A 16,410-nucleotide genomic window follows, 5' to 3' on the forward strand; every position below is an offset into this window, starting at 1 on the left:
CTTCCAAATTCGTAAATCTTCTCAAAATCTACGTCAATCACCTATTGGCATATTTTCTAAACATTATATGAACTTTTTTCCAACTTATATTATCACTTGGGATGGCATACACTTTTATAGATACTTCAATGCCAATAAAGCGCTTACACACTTACACAGAATAAGAAGTCCTAATGACTTTGCTAGCAGTATCCTGTATGCTACCGATACTCAGGGAGCTGGTATGTCCGTGTTTCAGTTATGTAGACGCTTTGTAAATTTAGGAACATAAATCTAATCTCGTATTCTTGGTCTGAGAACTAGCAATAGCTATAAAAAGCTACTATTATGATTGTGTTCCCTGCCTTTCAAAGTACCTTCACATTTTTTCACATGGCTTTTGATGATTTCATCTTACCTCTTCAGGGGTGTCAATAGCTATCGAGTTACTTCTATTTTAAAGTGAATAAATCACTCTTTTGTTATGCAAATTACAGAAAGTAGACAAAAAAGAATCCAAGAGACCAACCATCATGGCTAGCCTACGTAATTACCACACTTAGATGAAGTTCAGGAAGGTGGAGCTCCCCAGAGTGAGCAGGATGAAGTGAGCAGGTAAAGAAGAATGACGGAAACAACCCAACCCTCATGGAACTTAGCCCACTGCATTTCGTGCTACTCCAAACTATCACTCCTAGTTCATTTCTCATTTAAATGTCTTCAATTAATTTAGAATTTTGTATTGGATTTTCTTAAAGCAAGCACAGTAAAGTATAATTTACAATCTTTTTGAAGAAAGTTTGGTCACTGCCTCTCTCTAAAGCTTTTATTTTGAAAATTTAAACAATAACAACAACAACAGAGAGGAAAAGAGCATGCATGGCCCCTGTGTTTTTTTTTTTTTTAAACTAATCAAAATTTGCAGAGGATAAAGATTCCTCCAATATGCTGAATTAACTTCCTCAAAGCTAGCAGAGAGCTGGTTAATAAATGCATGTATCAATTCAAAAATAAGCAAGTGGACAAATGTGAGAAAGTCAGTTGGACATATTTACAGAGTCAGACCACTGCTGTGTCCTCATTTCTAAGAGATTTGGACAAAAGCTGATTTTTCCTCAACCCTACTCTTGAAACACATACCCCATAAGCTTGTGAGAGAATACCAGTGTGTTTATGGTGCCAGAGAATTCAATACACTTTATTTTATCCGTTGCATACCCTTTGAGTTCTGCATTGCATTTTCTTCCCTGCACTGCAAAGCATGTTGGACACTTAAAACCACTGGAGCTGAATTCATCAACATCCTTCTCCTCTAGATCACTCATTTTAATCTCCCAGGAGACTGTAAAAAAAAAAAAACAAGATAGAAAACCAACTAGTCATTTGCCATTGACAACCAGATGTACCCATTCTCACAGAACAGCCCCATAGAACTAGATCCACCCACTCCATTTACCCTCCTCTAATCATCACCCCTGCATTCCTCATGTGACACTTTCAAACTCATACAACAACACTCGAGTTACTATAAAAATCCCTGCCATTATGGAGCTCATTTTTCAGATGGAGGAAGCAGAAAGAAAACAAAGAAGAAAAAAATATGTTTTGTCAGATGATGATAAATACTACAGAGAGAGACAAAACAGGATTGGATGTGCAGGGTAGGGATGTGATTCATAGGGTGGTCAGGAAAGGTCTCACAGAAAAAGGGACAGTTTTTGAGTACAGGCCTGAAAAAGGTCTACTTCCAAACACTTACACAGGATAATGTGGTCTTACAAGTAAAGGTCACAGGTGGCAGCATGCACAGGATACTCAAAGAAGGGGCCCGAACTGACTACAAAGAGCCTTAGCTTCTCCTGCACTCTCTGCCTCTGGGGCTCCATAATAACGTCTTAGCGAACAGAAGTCTATTGACTTCCCACTTCCATTCAAGCGTTCTTGCTGCCACCTGCTGTCCTGGGCAAAGACTGGGTTTGGCTGTTCCAGTGAAAGATGTCCTGGCACAGAGTGGAGAATGGAGGGAACTATGAATAAAGAGGTGGAAATCTGTGGAAAATTAAGAGCAAGGGGCAAAAAGAAGTAAAAGCCATAGTATTTACCTGAAGAATCAGGCTATCAAAGGGTAGCTTTGATTTGTTTACCTTCCCCAAACCAGAGCCTCCTCTGTCTCTGTTAACCCCTGTGGGATGAGTAGTATGTGACAGCAAGTGACACGCCCACCTGGATCCTGTATGCCCTTTCCCACCTTGCCTTGCTACAACAATCCTGGAATTTCTTGCTCAAATAGACTGAGGTCTAACCAAGCAGTTCTCAGAGGTGGCAGCAAACGGGAGTTTAAACTTCAGCACTGGTGTGTCCACACGCATGGTCATGATTCCCTTCGTAGTGAAGAGGAATGTGCAGTGGGGAAAAGAGATGGGCTGGAGACCAGGATCCAGATCTCTCAGTGCCACAATTCTCTGGCAGGAAACTTTTATAAAAATTCCAAACCTTTCAGATCATTCTGAAGACATATATGTGCAAGTAAAAGGATAGAAAACATTTTATTTTATTTTTTAGCTTAATTGGCCCTGCAAATGTGAGGGCAGCTGGCCCTCCACCCTGGACAGGAGAAGGGGTTGGGAGGGCAGTGCTGAGGCCTGGGAGCTAGGCGCTCCCATGAAGAGAAGGAGCAGCAAAGACCAGAGATGCCCAGATGCCTCTCCACTCACTACAACCATTGGAGATCCAGGGATAACCAGGCTTACTTTCCCTGGAGAGTCTTGTTTGAGGAAGCACAATCCAAAAGTGATTTTTAAAAAGCATAGATTCAAAAGTAATTCTTAAAAGCTTATTACTTTAAAAAGTAATTTTAAAAATTAAAAAACAAAATAACAAAAATTTGAATCATTAACACTCAAGAGACCTTCCAATTCATAATGCCTCAGCAATATGTCTTATATCCCCCCTTTGCCTCTTTCTAAATTCTTTCATACCTTACTCTGCTCTAAAGCTGCTCTGTTTAATATGTCTATTTAAAATTAATTAAAATAAACTATAATTAAAAATTCGGTTTGTCCTATCAGCCTCGTTTTAAATGCTACATAGCAGCACATGGCTAGTGGCTACTGTACTGGACATCACAAATACAGACATTTTGATCACTGCAGAAGGTAATGATGAATGTAAATTAAAAGTGCAATGTGGGGCAACAGGTATTGTCATCTATTTCTGGTGGGTAAATTAGTCATAGTTCTTTTTGAGTAGAGGAGCCGGGGAATCTTTATTTACACCGGAACACTCTGCAGTGAGGTGTGGGGACCCTGCTGGAACCCCAAGGTTGGTGTGGAGATTATTTTAAGCTGTAGACATTTGAGAGTCAACAGATGCGGAAGGAAGCTTTTTCAGGACTTCACTGATCAGACTAAAACAAGCTACTGCTGGGAAATGAGGCTGCTATACATTCCCTCTTCAGGGCAAGTCTACTACTGGGAAGAAGATGGAGACTAATCCTACAGTAAGTTCCTTCTCTGGGGAGTTTCATGGCCCTGGAGAAGAAAGAACGACTGCTCCCACCTTCATAAATAAACATTATCACACACTTTCTTATCTCCTGTTTGTTCTCCTAAGTACTACATTTATCTTTCCTAAAGAAACCTGTTTGTTCTTCCCTTAGAAACCTTTTCTCCCCACTTCCTTTCCTCTACTAAGCTGGAATATAAGCCTCTAAATTTAACCATTTAACATGTTAGCTAGTTCTTTTGTTAGCTTTCACATGCCGGTGAATAAACCTTCTTTTCCTCCTGTTAATCTGCTTTTTAAAAGTTTGATTCACAAAACCTAAGAGGGTAGGTAGAAGAAAAGTTTTCCTCCTTGACAGAATACATTAATATACTTGTTATATGATCAGACAAAACAAGACAGTATGGAACAATAAGATTTTATACCAAAGGTCACGTAAATCAACTAGGCTTGATGATGAATGACATGTAGGCCTTAAACAAAAGGGTATTGCAAGAATGACTCACATACCTGTAAAGAGTAGTTGTTTCTAAACTGGTGTATTCCATGGGCTACTCAACATCTCTTAAATGTCTAATTAATTAATGCCACGTAAAAGACAGCACAAACAAAAGTGAGGTCCCAGTCTTTCGCCACCTATGCGCTTCTTCATTCATCAGTGTCAACTCAAGTGCTCTGTTACCCCTGGTTTCTGTCTCTCACATCCCGCCTCAAATATGTGAACAAAGTCCACTCTATCTGCAAAATAAATTGAGAATGTGTCTCCTGCCCCTTCTACTGCAACAATCCTGTCTACCAAGAGATGAAGGGATAAAGAAAGTGTGTTACATATACACAATATAGCACCATTCAGCCTTAAAAGGAAGGAATTTCTGTCATTTGTGACAACATGGAGGATCTGGAGAACATTATGCCAAGTGAAATAAGCCAAGCAGAGAAAGATAAACACTGCATGTTTTCACTTTTAATATAAGTAAAGTAAAATGTAAAACAACTGGACTCCTAGAAGCAAAAGAGTAGAATGGTGGTTACAGAGGGTAGGGTGTAAGGGGAATAGGAAGATGACAGTCAAAAGGTACAAAGCTTCAATTACACAAAAGTTTAAGGTTTTTTTTTCTTTTAGATCTATTGCATAGTGTGGCAAAGAAATTAATAGTGTATTGTACATTTGAAAATAGCTAATAAATATCAAATGTTCTCAGCTCAAAATAAATATTTGAAGTCATAGCTATGTTAATTATCTAAATATATTTCTTCACTATTGTATTCGTAAATCATAACATCACTTGCCACTCTTTTAATATATACAATACAGAATTGTTAACTATAGGTTACAATGCTGTAAAGCAGTCATATAGAACTTATGTAACTGAAACTGTATACCCATTGGTCAACATCTCCCTTATTTTGCCCTTTTCAAAGCCCCTGGCAACTACCCCTCTCCTCTCTGTTTCTATGAGTTTGATTTCTTTATTCTAAGATTCCACTTAAAAGTGAGACCAGGCCGGGCGCAGTGGCTCACGCCTATAATCCCAGCACTTTGGTAGGCTGTGGTGGGTGGATCACGAGGTCAAGAGATCCAGACCATCCTGGTCAACATGGTGAAACCCCATCTCTACTAAAAATACAAAAATTAGCTGGGCATGGTGACATGCGCCTGTAGTCCCAGCTACTCAGGAGGCTGAGGCAGGAGAACTGCTTGAACCCAGGAGGCAGAGGTTGCAGTGAGCCGAGATCGCGCCATTGCACTCCAGCCTGGGTAACAAGAGTGAAACTCCATCTCAAAAAAAAAAAAAAAAAAATGAGACCATGCGGTATTTATTTTTCTGTGTCTGGTTTATTTCACTTAGTGTAATGTCCAACAAGTTCATTTACCTTGTATAAATGTTCATTTACGTTGTTGCAAAATTTACTTTTTTAAGACTGAGCTGTATGCCATGGTGTGTATGTGTGTGTGTGTGTGTGTGTGTGTGTGTGTGTGTATACCTCCTGAGTAGCTGGAATTACAGACATGCACCACCACGTTCAGCTAATTTTGTATTTTTGGTGTAGACAAGCTTTTAGTCATGTTCAGGCTGGTCTCAAACCCCTAAATTTAGGTGCTCTGCCTACCTTAACCTCCAAAATTGCTAGGATTACAGTCATGAGCCACTGTGCCCAGCCGAGAGGGCAATTCTTTTCAATTACTTGTTTTAATAATACAATGAAATATTTCAAAGTGACAATGTTATTCATAGCATTTGGACAAAAGACTATCTTCAAAATTTGTCATAAAACATATCCTATAAAAATATTTCACATTATATTTAAAATTTGTTACAAAACATACATTCTACCTGCCTTATAAATAATAACAACATTTCAAATTTGCCTGGTAGCAAAGAATAGCATTTATATGCTCTGTCGCCAGGCTTCAGTGCAGTGGCACAATCTCGACTCACTACAACCTTCACCTGGTACAATCTCGACTCACTACAACATTCACTTCCTGGATTCAAGCAATTCTCTGCCTTAGCCTCCTGAGTAGCTGAGGTTATAGGCACACGCCACCATGCCTGGCTAATTTTTGTATTTTTAGTAGAGAGAGGGTTTCATCATGTTGGCTAGGCTGGTCTCGAACTGCTGACCTCAAGTGATTTGCCCAACTTGGCCTCCCAAAGTGCTGGGAGCACCCGGCCCAACATCTACTTTTCATTCCAGCCACACTGGCCACTGCTTCACCCAAAATACCTGTTATAGTCTGGCTACAAATTTGCCCTGAACCTTTTTCTCTTTCTGTATGTATGCCATTCAATCCACATTCATCACATAAATGGGAACATTCTGTCTCCCAGAAGCTTCCTTCATAAGCCCAATACTGTGAAATCCTAGATTAAAGGATATACTATAGTTTACAGGACATATTTACAGGCAAATACAGTTTTACTACATTTCCTAAAGTATACAGGATATAATTACAGGTATATACAGCTATATCTACAAGTGTTTTTTGTAGCATTATTCACAATAGGCAAAATAGAAAAAATAATGCTAAATAATGAAAATATACATACACACACACACACACATACATACATGCACAATGAAATATTCTTTATTTTTGAGCCTCGAACAAAATAAATCCTGCCATTTGGAACAACATGAATGAACCTGAAGGATATCATGCTAAGTGAAAAAGACAGAAAGACAAATATCATGTATTCTCTCTTATCTAAAATAGTAGACTAGCTCTTAGAAACAGAGTAGCATGTTGGTCCCCAGGGATTGAGTTTGGGGAAATGAGAAACTGGTCAAAGGGTACAAAGTTTGGTCATGCAAAACTGAGTAAGTTCTAGAGAGCTAATGTACAGCACGGTGACTATAGCTGGCAATACTTGTATACTTGACATTTATTAGGAGGATAAATCTTTTAAGTGTTGTATACTTGACATTTGTTAGGAGGATAAATCTTTTAAGCGTTCTGACCACACCAAAAGAAAAAAAAAGTATGTGAGGTGATGGAAATGTTAACTAGCTTGATGGTGGTCATGATTTCATAACATATATATCTGTAAAATCATCAATGTGTAACCTTTCATATACACAATTTCTATTTGTCAATTGTGCCTCAATCAGGTTTAAAGTAAACCAGATGAAACACATAAAAAAAGCTGCCATTATGATTCTGGATTTGTCTATTTCCATTTTTCATCTTTTATGTATGCTTAAGATTTGATATTAGTTGTACGTGAGATTAGATTTGCAATATTTTCCTGGTGTGTTGAATGCAGTAATCACTATTTATCTCTACCAGTGCTTGTTGTCTCAAATGCTGCATTATTTCACGTTAATTATGCTGGCTTTTTAAAACATTTTTTTATCCTTTGGTTAGTTATTGCCTGGTACATCTTTCATTCTTTTTCTTTTTCTCCTTGGTCCATAAAATTGTACTGGCAGGTCAGGGGAAGAACCCTACCTTCTCGTCCCCCTACCCAGGAGATGCCCTCTGAAGGAGAGCAGAAACCCAGGAGCCAGCCGCCTCAGAGGGCCTTGGAGGTGGAAAGGTTGTTGTAGTGATCTTCCCGGCTGTTGAGCAGGCTGTGGTAGGTGGCAACCTCCTGCTCCGGCTGCGACTTGATGACCATGAGACACTGGTACTCTGATTCTCCCGCTCACTGTCGGCTAGCACATCACCCAGCTGGGCTTCAACACCGCTGACCAGCGCCTGGATCTGTGCCAGCTGGGTCCCAAAGCGCATGGCGGTTTCCGCCAGTGTGCCTTCCAAGGCCGCTTTCATGCTCAGCTGTGACTGCGGCTCAATCTCAAGACCCTGGAGGGTGCCCGCAAGTCAGTGACATTGGACCTGCTCATCTGGAGGCGCTCCATGTGGCCAGCACCTTCGCGGTTCAGCTCCTCAGTCCTTCCGGTTCAGTCCTTCCGGTTCCGGCCGCCATGACCTCACGTTGCCTTCGCACGTCACTCAGGATCTTGGTGAGAAATCGGTGTCAGGAGCCGAATCCATCCCCACACCGACCTGGCCTCCCGCTTGGCCTGCGGGCACTGACTTCCTCCTCATGGTTCTTCTTCAGGCTGCCTTGCTCTTCCTTCAGGCCTTGGATCTACATCTGCATGCCGTCCTGCCTGGATCAGCTCGCCCACCACCTGCGCACGTTCATGGCTGCCGAGGCGCATGCGCAGAGCCGCTCCGTCGCAGCCTTGGTTCGGAATGCCCTGTAGCCAGAGGGGCGCTGTGGGTCTGCAGGACAGCCCTGGCGTTCTCAGTGGTGGCACCACGAATCTTGTCCCGCAGGTCCTCATGGTCTTGTAGTAGCGGCTGCAGTCGCGGATCTTCACCTGCAGCTCGCCGTTGGCCTCCTCCAGGGCGCGCACCTCGTCCAGGTAGGAGGCCAGGCGGTGGTTGAGGTTCTGCGTGGGGATCTTCTTGTTACACCCCAGCAGCCCATCGGACCCGGCCAGGACGCCGCCGTCTCCCCAGGCGGAGGACGAGGACACGAAGCGGAAGGAAGACACCGACACGCCGCGGCTGCTGGAGCTCACGCCCATGCTGGGTGCGCCAAAGGCGCCCTCCGCCCCAAAATACAGGGAGCTGTCGCCCAGGCTCCCGAAGGACAATGTGCTGGACAACGGGCGACAGCCGTCGGAAGTCATGGTGAGGCGGAGGACAGACCGAGCTACCCTGGTCCCAGGAGCTGCGATTGGCGGGAGGAGCCATGTCTTTATTCTTTCATAGCCTCAGTCTTAAAGGTGTCTGCAATCATAATAATGTATAATCAGATAATCTCAAGTATTTTACTAGGAGCATTTAGTTCAATTCCATATTTTATTGTTAGACGATATTTGTATATATTTATGGGGCACATGTGATATTTTGACACATGCATGCAATGTGTAATAATTACTGGTATAATTGGGGTTATATGTTAGCTGAAACTTCTAACCATATTCTATTTGGCTCTTATGTTTCATGTGTCGTATTCATTCTTCCATTGCTTCTTTTAGAAATATCAAATCTTTATTTTGTCATTTTATAAACTTGTTTTGGTGTTTACTATAAATATGTACTCTTGCTATACTAAAGTTTAACACAAATTACTACTTCTCTACTTCTTCAATATTGATATAACTTTATCTTCAACATGATTTTTGTACATTGAAGTTTTGCATAAATTTAAACGGCATATTACATTAAAATTATTGCACAGTCAATATTGATGACTCATTTGCATATTACCCTTTGGGGTTGATGTTTATCATTCCTGCTTATATTTCTGTGTTTCCTTTTAAATTAATTTATCTATGGTTGAAGAATTTTTTTCCACTTTTGTTTATTGGAAAAATTATTTTACTGTCATTTTTTATAATTTTTGTTACACTCAATCTACATCTACTTCACCCCTATTACTGAAACGTGGTCCTACTGGGCTCTTGATTGAGAAGCTGGTAGATATCTCTATCCTCAGTCTTGAAAACATTTCTCCCCATATCAATGTGGCTCATTAACTTGTGTCCTCTGTATCTTTGCTCAACTATAACCAGAGTGAAGATTAGCCTAACTCCCTATATAAAATGTGACCTATTCAGCTCAAGATTTTCTGGCACTTTTCTTCTGATAATACTCCATGTCTTCTTCTCAATTACCAAATTTATTTTCTGTTTACACCCTTTAAGTGCTAAAAAGATGAAGATTTTTATTTGTTTTGCTCATTGATGCATCCTCAGTTTGTAGAACAGGGCCAGCACCCTATAGGTGCCCAGTAGTTGTCTGTTGAGTGAATGGATGAGTTGGGGCCTAAAAGAAGATAGTATAATCATGGAAAGTTATCTTTGTATCCTCATACTTGAAGGTGAAAAAGAGCATTCTGAAGAGGGGAAAGCCCTGTGAAACCTTGGGTATGGAAAGAGCTATAGTGTTTCCAGGATTGGAGTATGGCCCTCCCAGATGGAGAGGCAATACTATGTAGAAAAGGCCATAGACGCCACAAGAGGTAGCACATGCAGTAGTCAGGGGCAGAGACACCAACCTGCCTGCCTGGGCTTAAATCCCTGTTGAGCATTTTATAAGCTGCATACCCGTGGTCAAGTTACATCAATTTACCCATGGAATCTCAGTTACATCAACTGTAGAGTAAGGCTAATAATAGGCTGTGAGAATGGAAGTATTCCACACATGTAACACTAAAAATGGTGTCAAATCATGAGATAATCACACAAGTTGTTATAATTGTTATTATATTATTTGTTAAATAAATTGATAAAATACAACCATGCATATACATTAAACTGTGATTTGATATTGTATTCTTAGTATGTGTCACCATTGGCTTGAACAGGGAGAAGTGTGAGAAACCTCTGTACTTCTCTGGTTAAGAAAGACTATGAATAAACGAATTCTACTCCAGATAAATGTGTTCCGGATAACCCATGTCTCTGGTCCAATTTTGGGAGGTTTGATTTCTTACATGATCACAGTAGATAAGAACTTGATTGAAAACACATTCTAGAAATTCTGATGGAAGAAAAATCTCAACTGTACATTTAGAATCTCTGAGGTTTTGAAAGTGTTTAGCCCCAAATGCCTATGGATAAATGAACCACTCACCCCTGAGGATTTCCTGCTTGGGGAAGGTCAGGGAAAGCCTCAAAAGCTGTTCTGTCACCTGTGAAATGTGGATGACCTTAACTTCACCCACAGAGGGCAAGGGTAGGATGAGGTGGTGACTGAAAACCGTTTAAAACAGAGTGGATGCTGAGGAACAATCCGAATATGGTGTGATTTCATACTCATCACTAAGCCCAGGATGATATCCAAACGTAAATTTTCTATGTGATCTAAGGTGCCGAAGTGTCATAAACACAGATTTATTTTCAGAGTTCTCAACCGTAATCCTTTTTTAGGACTTTTGGCTCAAGGGACTGGACTAGAGATCAATGCTATGAGGGAACATCATCTCAATAGGAGAGAAGAACATTGGGCTGAAACCCACTGAATAGCAACTGAGGGAGTGAGACATCACCACAGTATGCCGATTGTTTGTTGGAAGGACACCTAAGGTGAGGAGAGAGACACTAAGGAGACAGGACCAACTTAAGTTCTTTCACACTTTAATATGGAGCTTTTTGCAATCTCAGCACTTTTCTCAATGCCCCTGTGACATCCTTATTCCTGAAACTGTAAATGATAGGATTCAAGACAGGTATAAGGATAGTGTAGAAAAAGGACACCATCATATCTTTCTCAGGGGTGTGGTAGGAGCTGGGGAGCATGTAGCTGTAAATAGCAGCTCCATAGAAGAGGGTGACCACTGTAATGTGGGAGGAGCAGGTGGTGAAGGCCTTTTTCCGACCCTCAGCTGAGTTCATCTTATGGATGGTGAGGATGATAAAGTAGTAAGACACTGAAATAACTGTCACAGGGATCAGGAGCATGATGACACAGCACAAGTACATGAAAATCTTATAAAGTGAGGTGTCTGAGCAAGAGAGCTTCAAAACAGCAGGGACCTCACAGAAGTAGTGCTGAATCTCATGGGATCTGCAGAAGGGAAAGGTCATGGTGATGGGAGTGAGCATGAAGCCATCCACTGAGCCCACGAACCAGCAGCCTGAGACCAGGAAAAGACATATCCTATGGTTCATGAGCACAGAGTAATGGAGAGGTTGGCAGATAGCCACATAGCGGTCATAGGCCATGGCGGCTAGAAGGCAGCACTCCGCTCCTCCCAGCTGCAGGTAGAAGTACATCTGGGTCCCACACCCAAGGACTGAGATTGTCTTCTCTTTGGCCAGCTGGTTCGCCAGCATTTTGGGGACAGTGACAGAAATATATGTCAAGTCTATGAGTGAGAGCTGGTTAATAAAGAAGTACATGGGAGTATGCAAAGAGGAGTCAATGTGGATCAGAAGTATCAATATAATATTTGAAGACACCGCCATTAAAAATATACCGAAGATAAGCAAGCAGAGGAGGCCAGGGTGTGAGATCTGGCTAAAGATTCCCAACAGGAAAAAGTCATCACCTAGGGTCCGGTTGGCCAGCCACATGTTGGAATGATGGGTTGAGGTGGCTTTACTTAGAGGACAAAAGTAAATTTTATGTTTTTTATAATCATGTTGCACCATACATAAGTATGTTTGCTTTACTTTAATTTTTAAAAATAACTGAAAAAATTAGAGATTATTTCTAACATCAACTCTGAATTTGCACTAAAAAAAGCACATTAGATTGTGAATCTGATTCACCATCTTGAATGATAATATTTATATTCTCAATAAAGATGTCCATACAACTGAAATTAAAATATTTCTTATAGGAGATTGTATAGTCACTAATATTTTTTGTTATTTTTACTCGTATATGTTTACATTTGTTATATTTTGGGGTGTTAGTGTCTTATAGTTGCATGCACCTATATTGCTCAAATCCCATTCCCATGGGATTTTAAAGAGCTAATAATGAATATTATAAGTGTTTCTACATATTTGACCTTCAAGAGTCATTTCTACAAAAAAGGATTAGTAATACTTGTGTTTCTTAATATTAAATATCTTGTTACAAATCTATGTGCATACAATATTTTAATATTTAAAGCAATATCTTAAGCAACAAGCAATTGTACACATTTGAAACATAAAATCTCAAAACCTTTATACTATAAACAGTTAACAATTTGGTGAAATACCTTTAAATGTATTAGTAAAGACACTAGTACATTTGTCAATTTTTTCTAAAACGATTTAAATGCTTTTACCTACATGTGATTTAAAAATATATTTTTATACTTCCACTTAACCTATTACAAAGGTATTAATTTTGTGAGTTATTTATTCATATTTTCACGATTTCCATAATGATGTTTTAATTTGTTGGGGTTCTGCCAATCTTTCAAGATATCAAAAAAATTATGGCTATCTCAGATAAATGATGCTTCAGGAATCAGCATTATCATCCAATCAGTAGTTTATTCTGAGGTGATTGGGCTGAATTTGGAATTTGGAATTTCTTGGTCTGAACATTCTTTATAAAATTAAAGTAAAATGTAATTTGATTTCACAAGCCCACATGTTTTCTTACAACCTCTCCATTTTGCCTATAAAATCTTGGTGAAAGGAAGTTTGCCTCAATTTATACTTACCTTATTGTGACATCCAACATATTTATTGTATATGAGTTAGTCATCCTATGGTTTCTTTTCTTAATGATTAAAGCATGGGGTCTCTGAAGTTGGAATTTTCTTTTCTTTTGCTGCCTCCTCCTCCTCCTCCTCCTCCTCCTCCTCCTCCTCCTCCTCCTCCTCCTCCTCCTTCTTTTAAGACTACTCAAGTGCACTAGTGAGAGGGGAGGAAAAAGTAGAACAAAGAATTCTACCTGTAACTGGCTATAAACAGTCAGTTGAGATAACTCACTATCTTCAGATCATCCAAGTTCCAATTTCTTCTCAGAGCATCTAGTCAGTTAATCACTTTGTAATTGACTATGGAAGTCTTCCAGCTGGTTATTTTTGGAGATCAGTGGTGCTGGTCAGCACTTTCCTGTTGTTGATAGCATTTTCAGAATTCTGAAATTGCTCAGAATTCTGTGACTTACATATGGATGCCCATTATTATTATTTTCTTCTTAGATAAGGAAAATGCATATCTATTCTTTATAAAATAAATAAAGTTTTAGATATCATTAATGTTCAATATCTTAATAACAGGTGTCAAATGTTTAAATAAAACACACATTATATTCATCCTTTTTATATTGCAATTTCTCTTTTGTATCCTTTTTTACATTTCAACTTACACTTTGTATTATTCTTTGTTATCATTAACTTAAAATTTGTAAATAAGAATTATTGTAATTGGTCATTATTATTTTCTTTTTTATTTCAAACATTTTTCCCTGGTCAAGACTAATCTCTTTGGATTCTTTTTCTTTTGTTTTAGAGATTCTTAACAAAAGAGGTCACAGAAAGCATAAGAATAAAGTAATATCAGTTTTTAACAAATTGTTTTATTATGTTAAAAGGTTTAAAACCAAAGGGGACTGAAGGTATTTTCAGTAAATAAACATCATATCATTGGCCATAACAAATGGTAGATTGTTTAAGTCAATTGTAATTAATAAATTAATTACTAGACTAATTAATTAAGAAGCTATTTTTTCCCAGAGCAGAAAGCAATTTTCTAAGTATAAAGGCAAAATAAAGAATTCCCAATAAACTTCAAAAAATTGGTAAAATTATTCAGTAGATTGTAAAAGACAACAAAGCAACATTATCTAGAAAGATTTGAAAAAAAATTACCATCTAAGAATGAAGCATATATATATCCAGCAGTAAGGCAGAATAGAGGCCCTTCCTCTCAGATATCCAAGAACTTAGAAAGTAGAGAATCCCGGTAAACCGTTTCAGAAATTCAGTATCAGCCCATTTCCAGCCAATGTCGGTCAAGGTCTATCCCACAAAATAAGACAAAACAAGTGCAAAATGTGAGAGTCATGGTATACCTGGGCTGAAGTAAAAACCTGAGACAAATAAAACACACGTGTGCCAAACTGAATGGTAATCATCCATTTGTATCACATAATGTCTCAAAGAAAAATCAAGAAACAGACATAAAAGGGGTGAGGAAGAGTAGACTCAATGGAATGTCCACAATTTATAGGAGATAAACATTTTCACTTATTGCCTGGCTTCTCCGTGAAATAAGTAAAGTATATTTAATGTCAACTCCCAAAAATGGAGTCCGTTTAGGGACGGTGTCCAGATAAGACTGGTGCCTGTTAGAGCTGATTAACTCTGGGTAAGGAGGCCTTGTTCCAAATGGAACAGGTGGTTTACAATGAGTACAATTATGCGCATCAGTAGTGAGACGGACATCAGCTAGTCAGGGTGAGCGTATCTCGGGTTTATCCAGGAGGACAAAAGTGAGAGTGGATATAGCATTTCTTGGCCATGTAGTTCAATCTACTGTTCTTCCACAGACACTGAAACAAGGAGACCCAGTTTATAAAGCTGCAGAACAATAAGTCTCCTTAACCAAATCAGATAATGTGTATACTTCTAGGAAACCAATGGCACCAGCACAGCCAGCCATGCAAGACAGAAGAACAGCAATTAGGTTCATTCAAAAGCAATGCAGTATTTTCAAGCTGAATTGCTATTTCTAAAACTAAACCTTCATGATGAAGCAAGCAAACTGGTTGTCACAGGCTTCAGAGTAGTAACAGCCGCACTATCGGAAGGAGAGGACCCCCACTCCTTCTTGAGTGAGCATTGATACTCCAAAGTGATGTGCCATGCTTCGCCAAAGAGGTAGAATTATGATGTTCACCATGAGGCTTAAACCTCTATCAACCCTCTCTCACTCATCCACATGTTCCTCATTTATGGTCTTGGAGTCAGTTTTTAAAACTAAAGGGAAAAAAGGAAGAAGGAAAGGAGGTTGGAAGGAAGAGAGGTAAAGAAAACTGTAATAGTCAACATTGCTCCGATTTTTAGAGAAAAAATTTAAGTCACATTTGCCTGGAAAAAAATACCACCAGGAAGAAAAGCCTCAAGATCTGAAATCAATTGTTTTTGGATTTAGCTCTCTTATTTTCTGAGGTATGTTGCAAGTCACCTAAAACTTGAGTATTTTTTTCCCATATATGCCTGTAGGGATATACACTATTTATTTCTACAGCCTAATTAATAGGATTGCCAAGAGGTTCAGATATGATAATATGCATAGCAAGTACTTTCTAAATTATAGCTTTGTGTGTAATATTAGGTTAAATACGTTTATAATAAATGCTAGTTATTTTATGTGATCTATAATGATTAATATATGATATGTAATTATATATTAGTATGTTTTACTAATTAATGTTATATTTGCTGTATTAAATATTATGTTAACTATGTTATATTGGTAATTAATAATTATATCAATTGATATATAATTCTATAATAATGCATATATTTATGGATTATTAATTATTAAATATTAATAAATTTTAAATTTAATATTTGATAAATAAACTATTTCTTTCTTAGTGGACCAAAGGAAGAAATATCATACCCTGAGGAATTTTATTTCCAATAAGATGATTCCAGTATAGTTGTCTCGATGAACGAAAGCCTTGTCATTTTCACTTTGATCAATCTGCTCTATGAACAGTGAAACACCAGCCTGCTTTTCTGCAAAAGAGTTGCAGGTGATACAGCACTGATGAACTTGATATGAACTTGAGGTCTCTCCCTGAAGAGCAGCTGATGCTACTCAGTCTAACATCTGTGGTCTTGTGACGACAAACTTGAAGAATGATGCTCTCCTCAGGGACCCCTCACAGGGCTGTGGTGACCTCCCTGAGAGCAGTGCTGGAGGAGTCTCTCTTTAGCCTTTGTTGAATTATAGGGCCTGATTCTGTAGACTTTTCTAACTGCCTAACTCCTATAACCC

The 16,410-nt window shown here is 39.0% G+C and overlaps 1 protein-coding gene across 1 annotated transcript; it reads right to left on the reverse strand.

Annotated features, from left to right (window-relative positions):
- Nucleotides 1-10,064: 10,064 nt before the first annotated feature.
- Nucleotides 10,065-12,180, reverse strand: OR2T10 (olfactory receptor family 2 subfamily T member 10). Its single transcript, XM_002760777.6, has one exon. The coding sequence runs from the start codon at nt 12,100-12,102 to the stop codon at nt 11,086-11,088; it is 1,017 nt and encodes a 338-aa protein (XP_002760823.2). The 5' UTR covers nt 12,103-12,180; the 3' UTR covers nt 10,065-11,085.
- Nucleotides 12,181-16,410: the final 4,230 nt, after the last annotated feature.

The sequence above is a fragment of the Callithrix jacchus genome, chromosome 19, assembly GCF_049354715.1.
Source record: "Callithrix jacchus isolate 240 chromosome 19, calJac240_pri, whole genome shotgun sequence".
Lineage (NCBI taxonomy): Eukaryota > Metazoa > Chordata > Mammalia > Primates > Cebidae > Callithrix > Callithrix jacchus.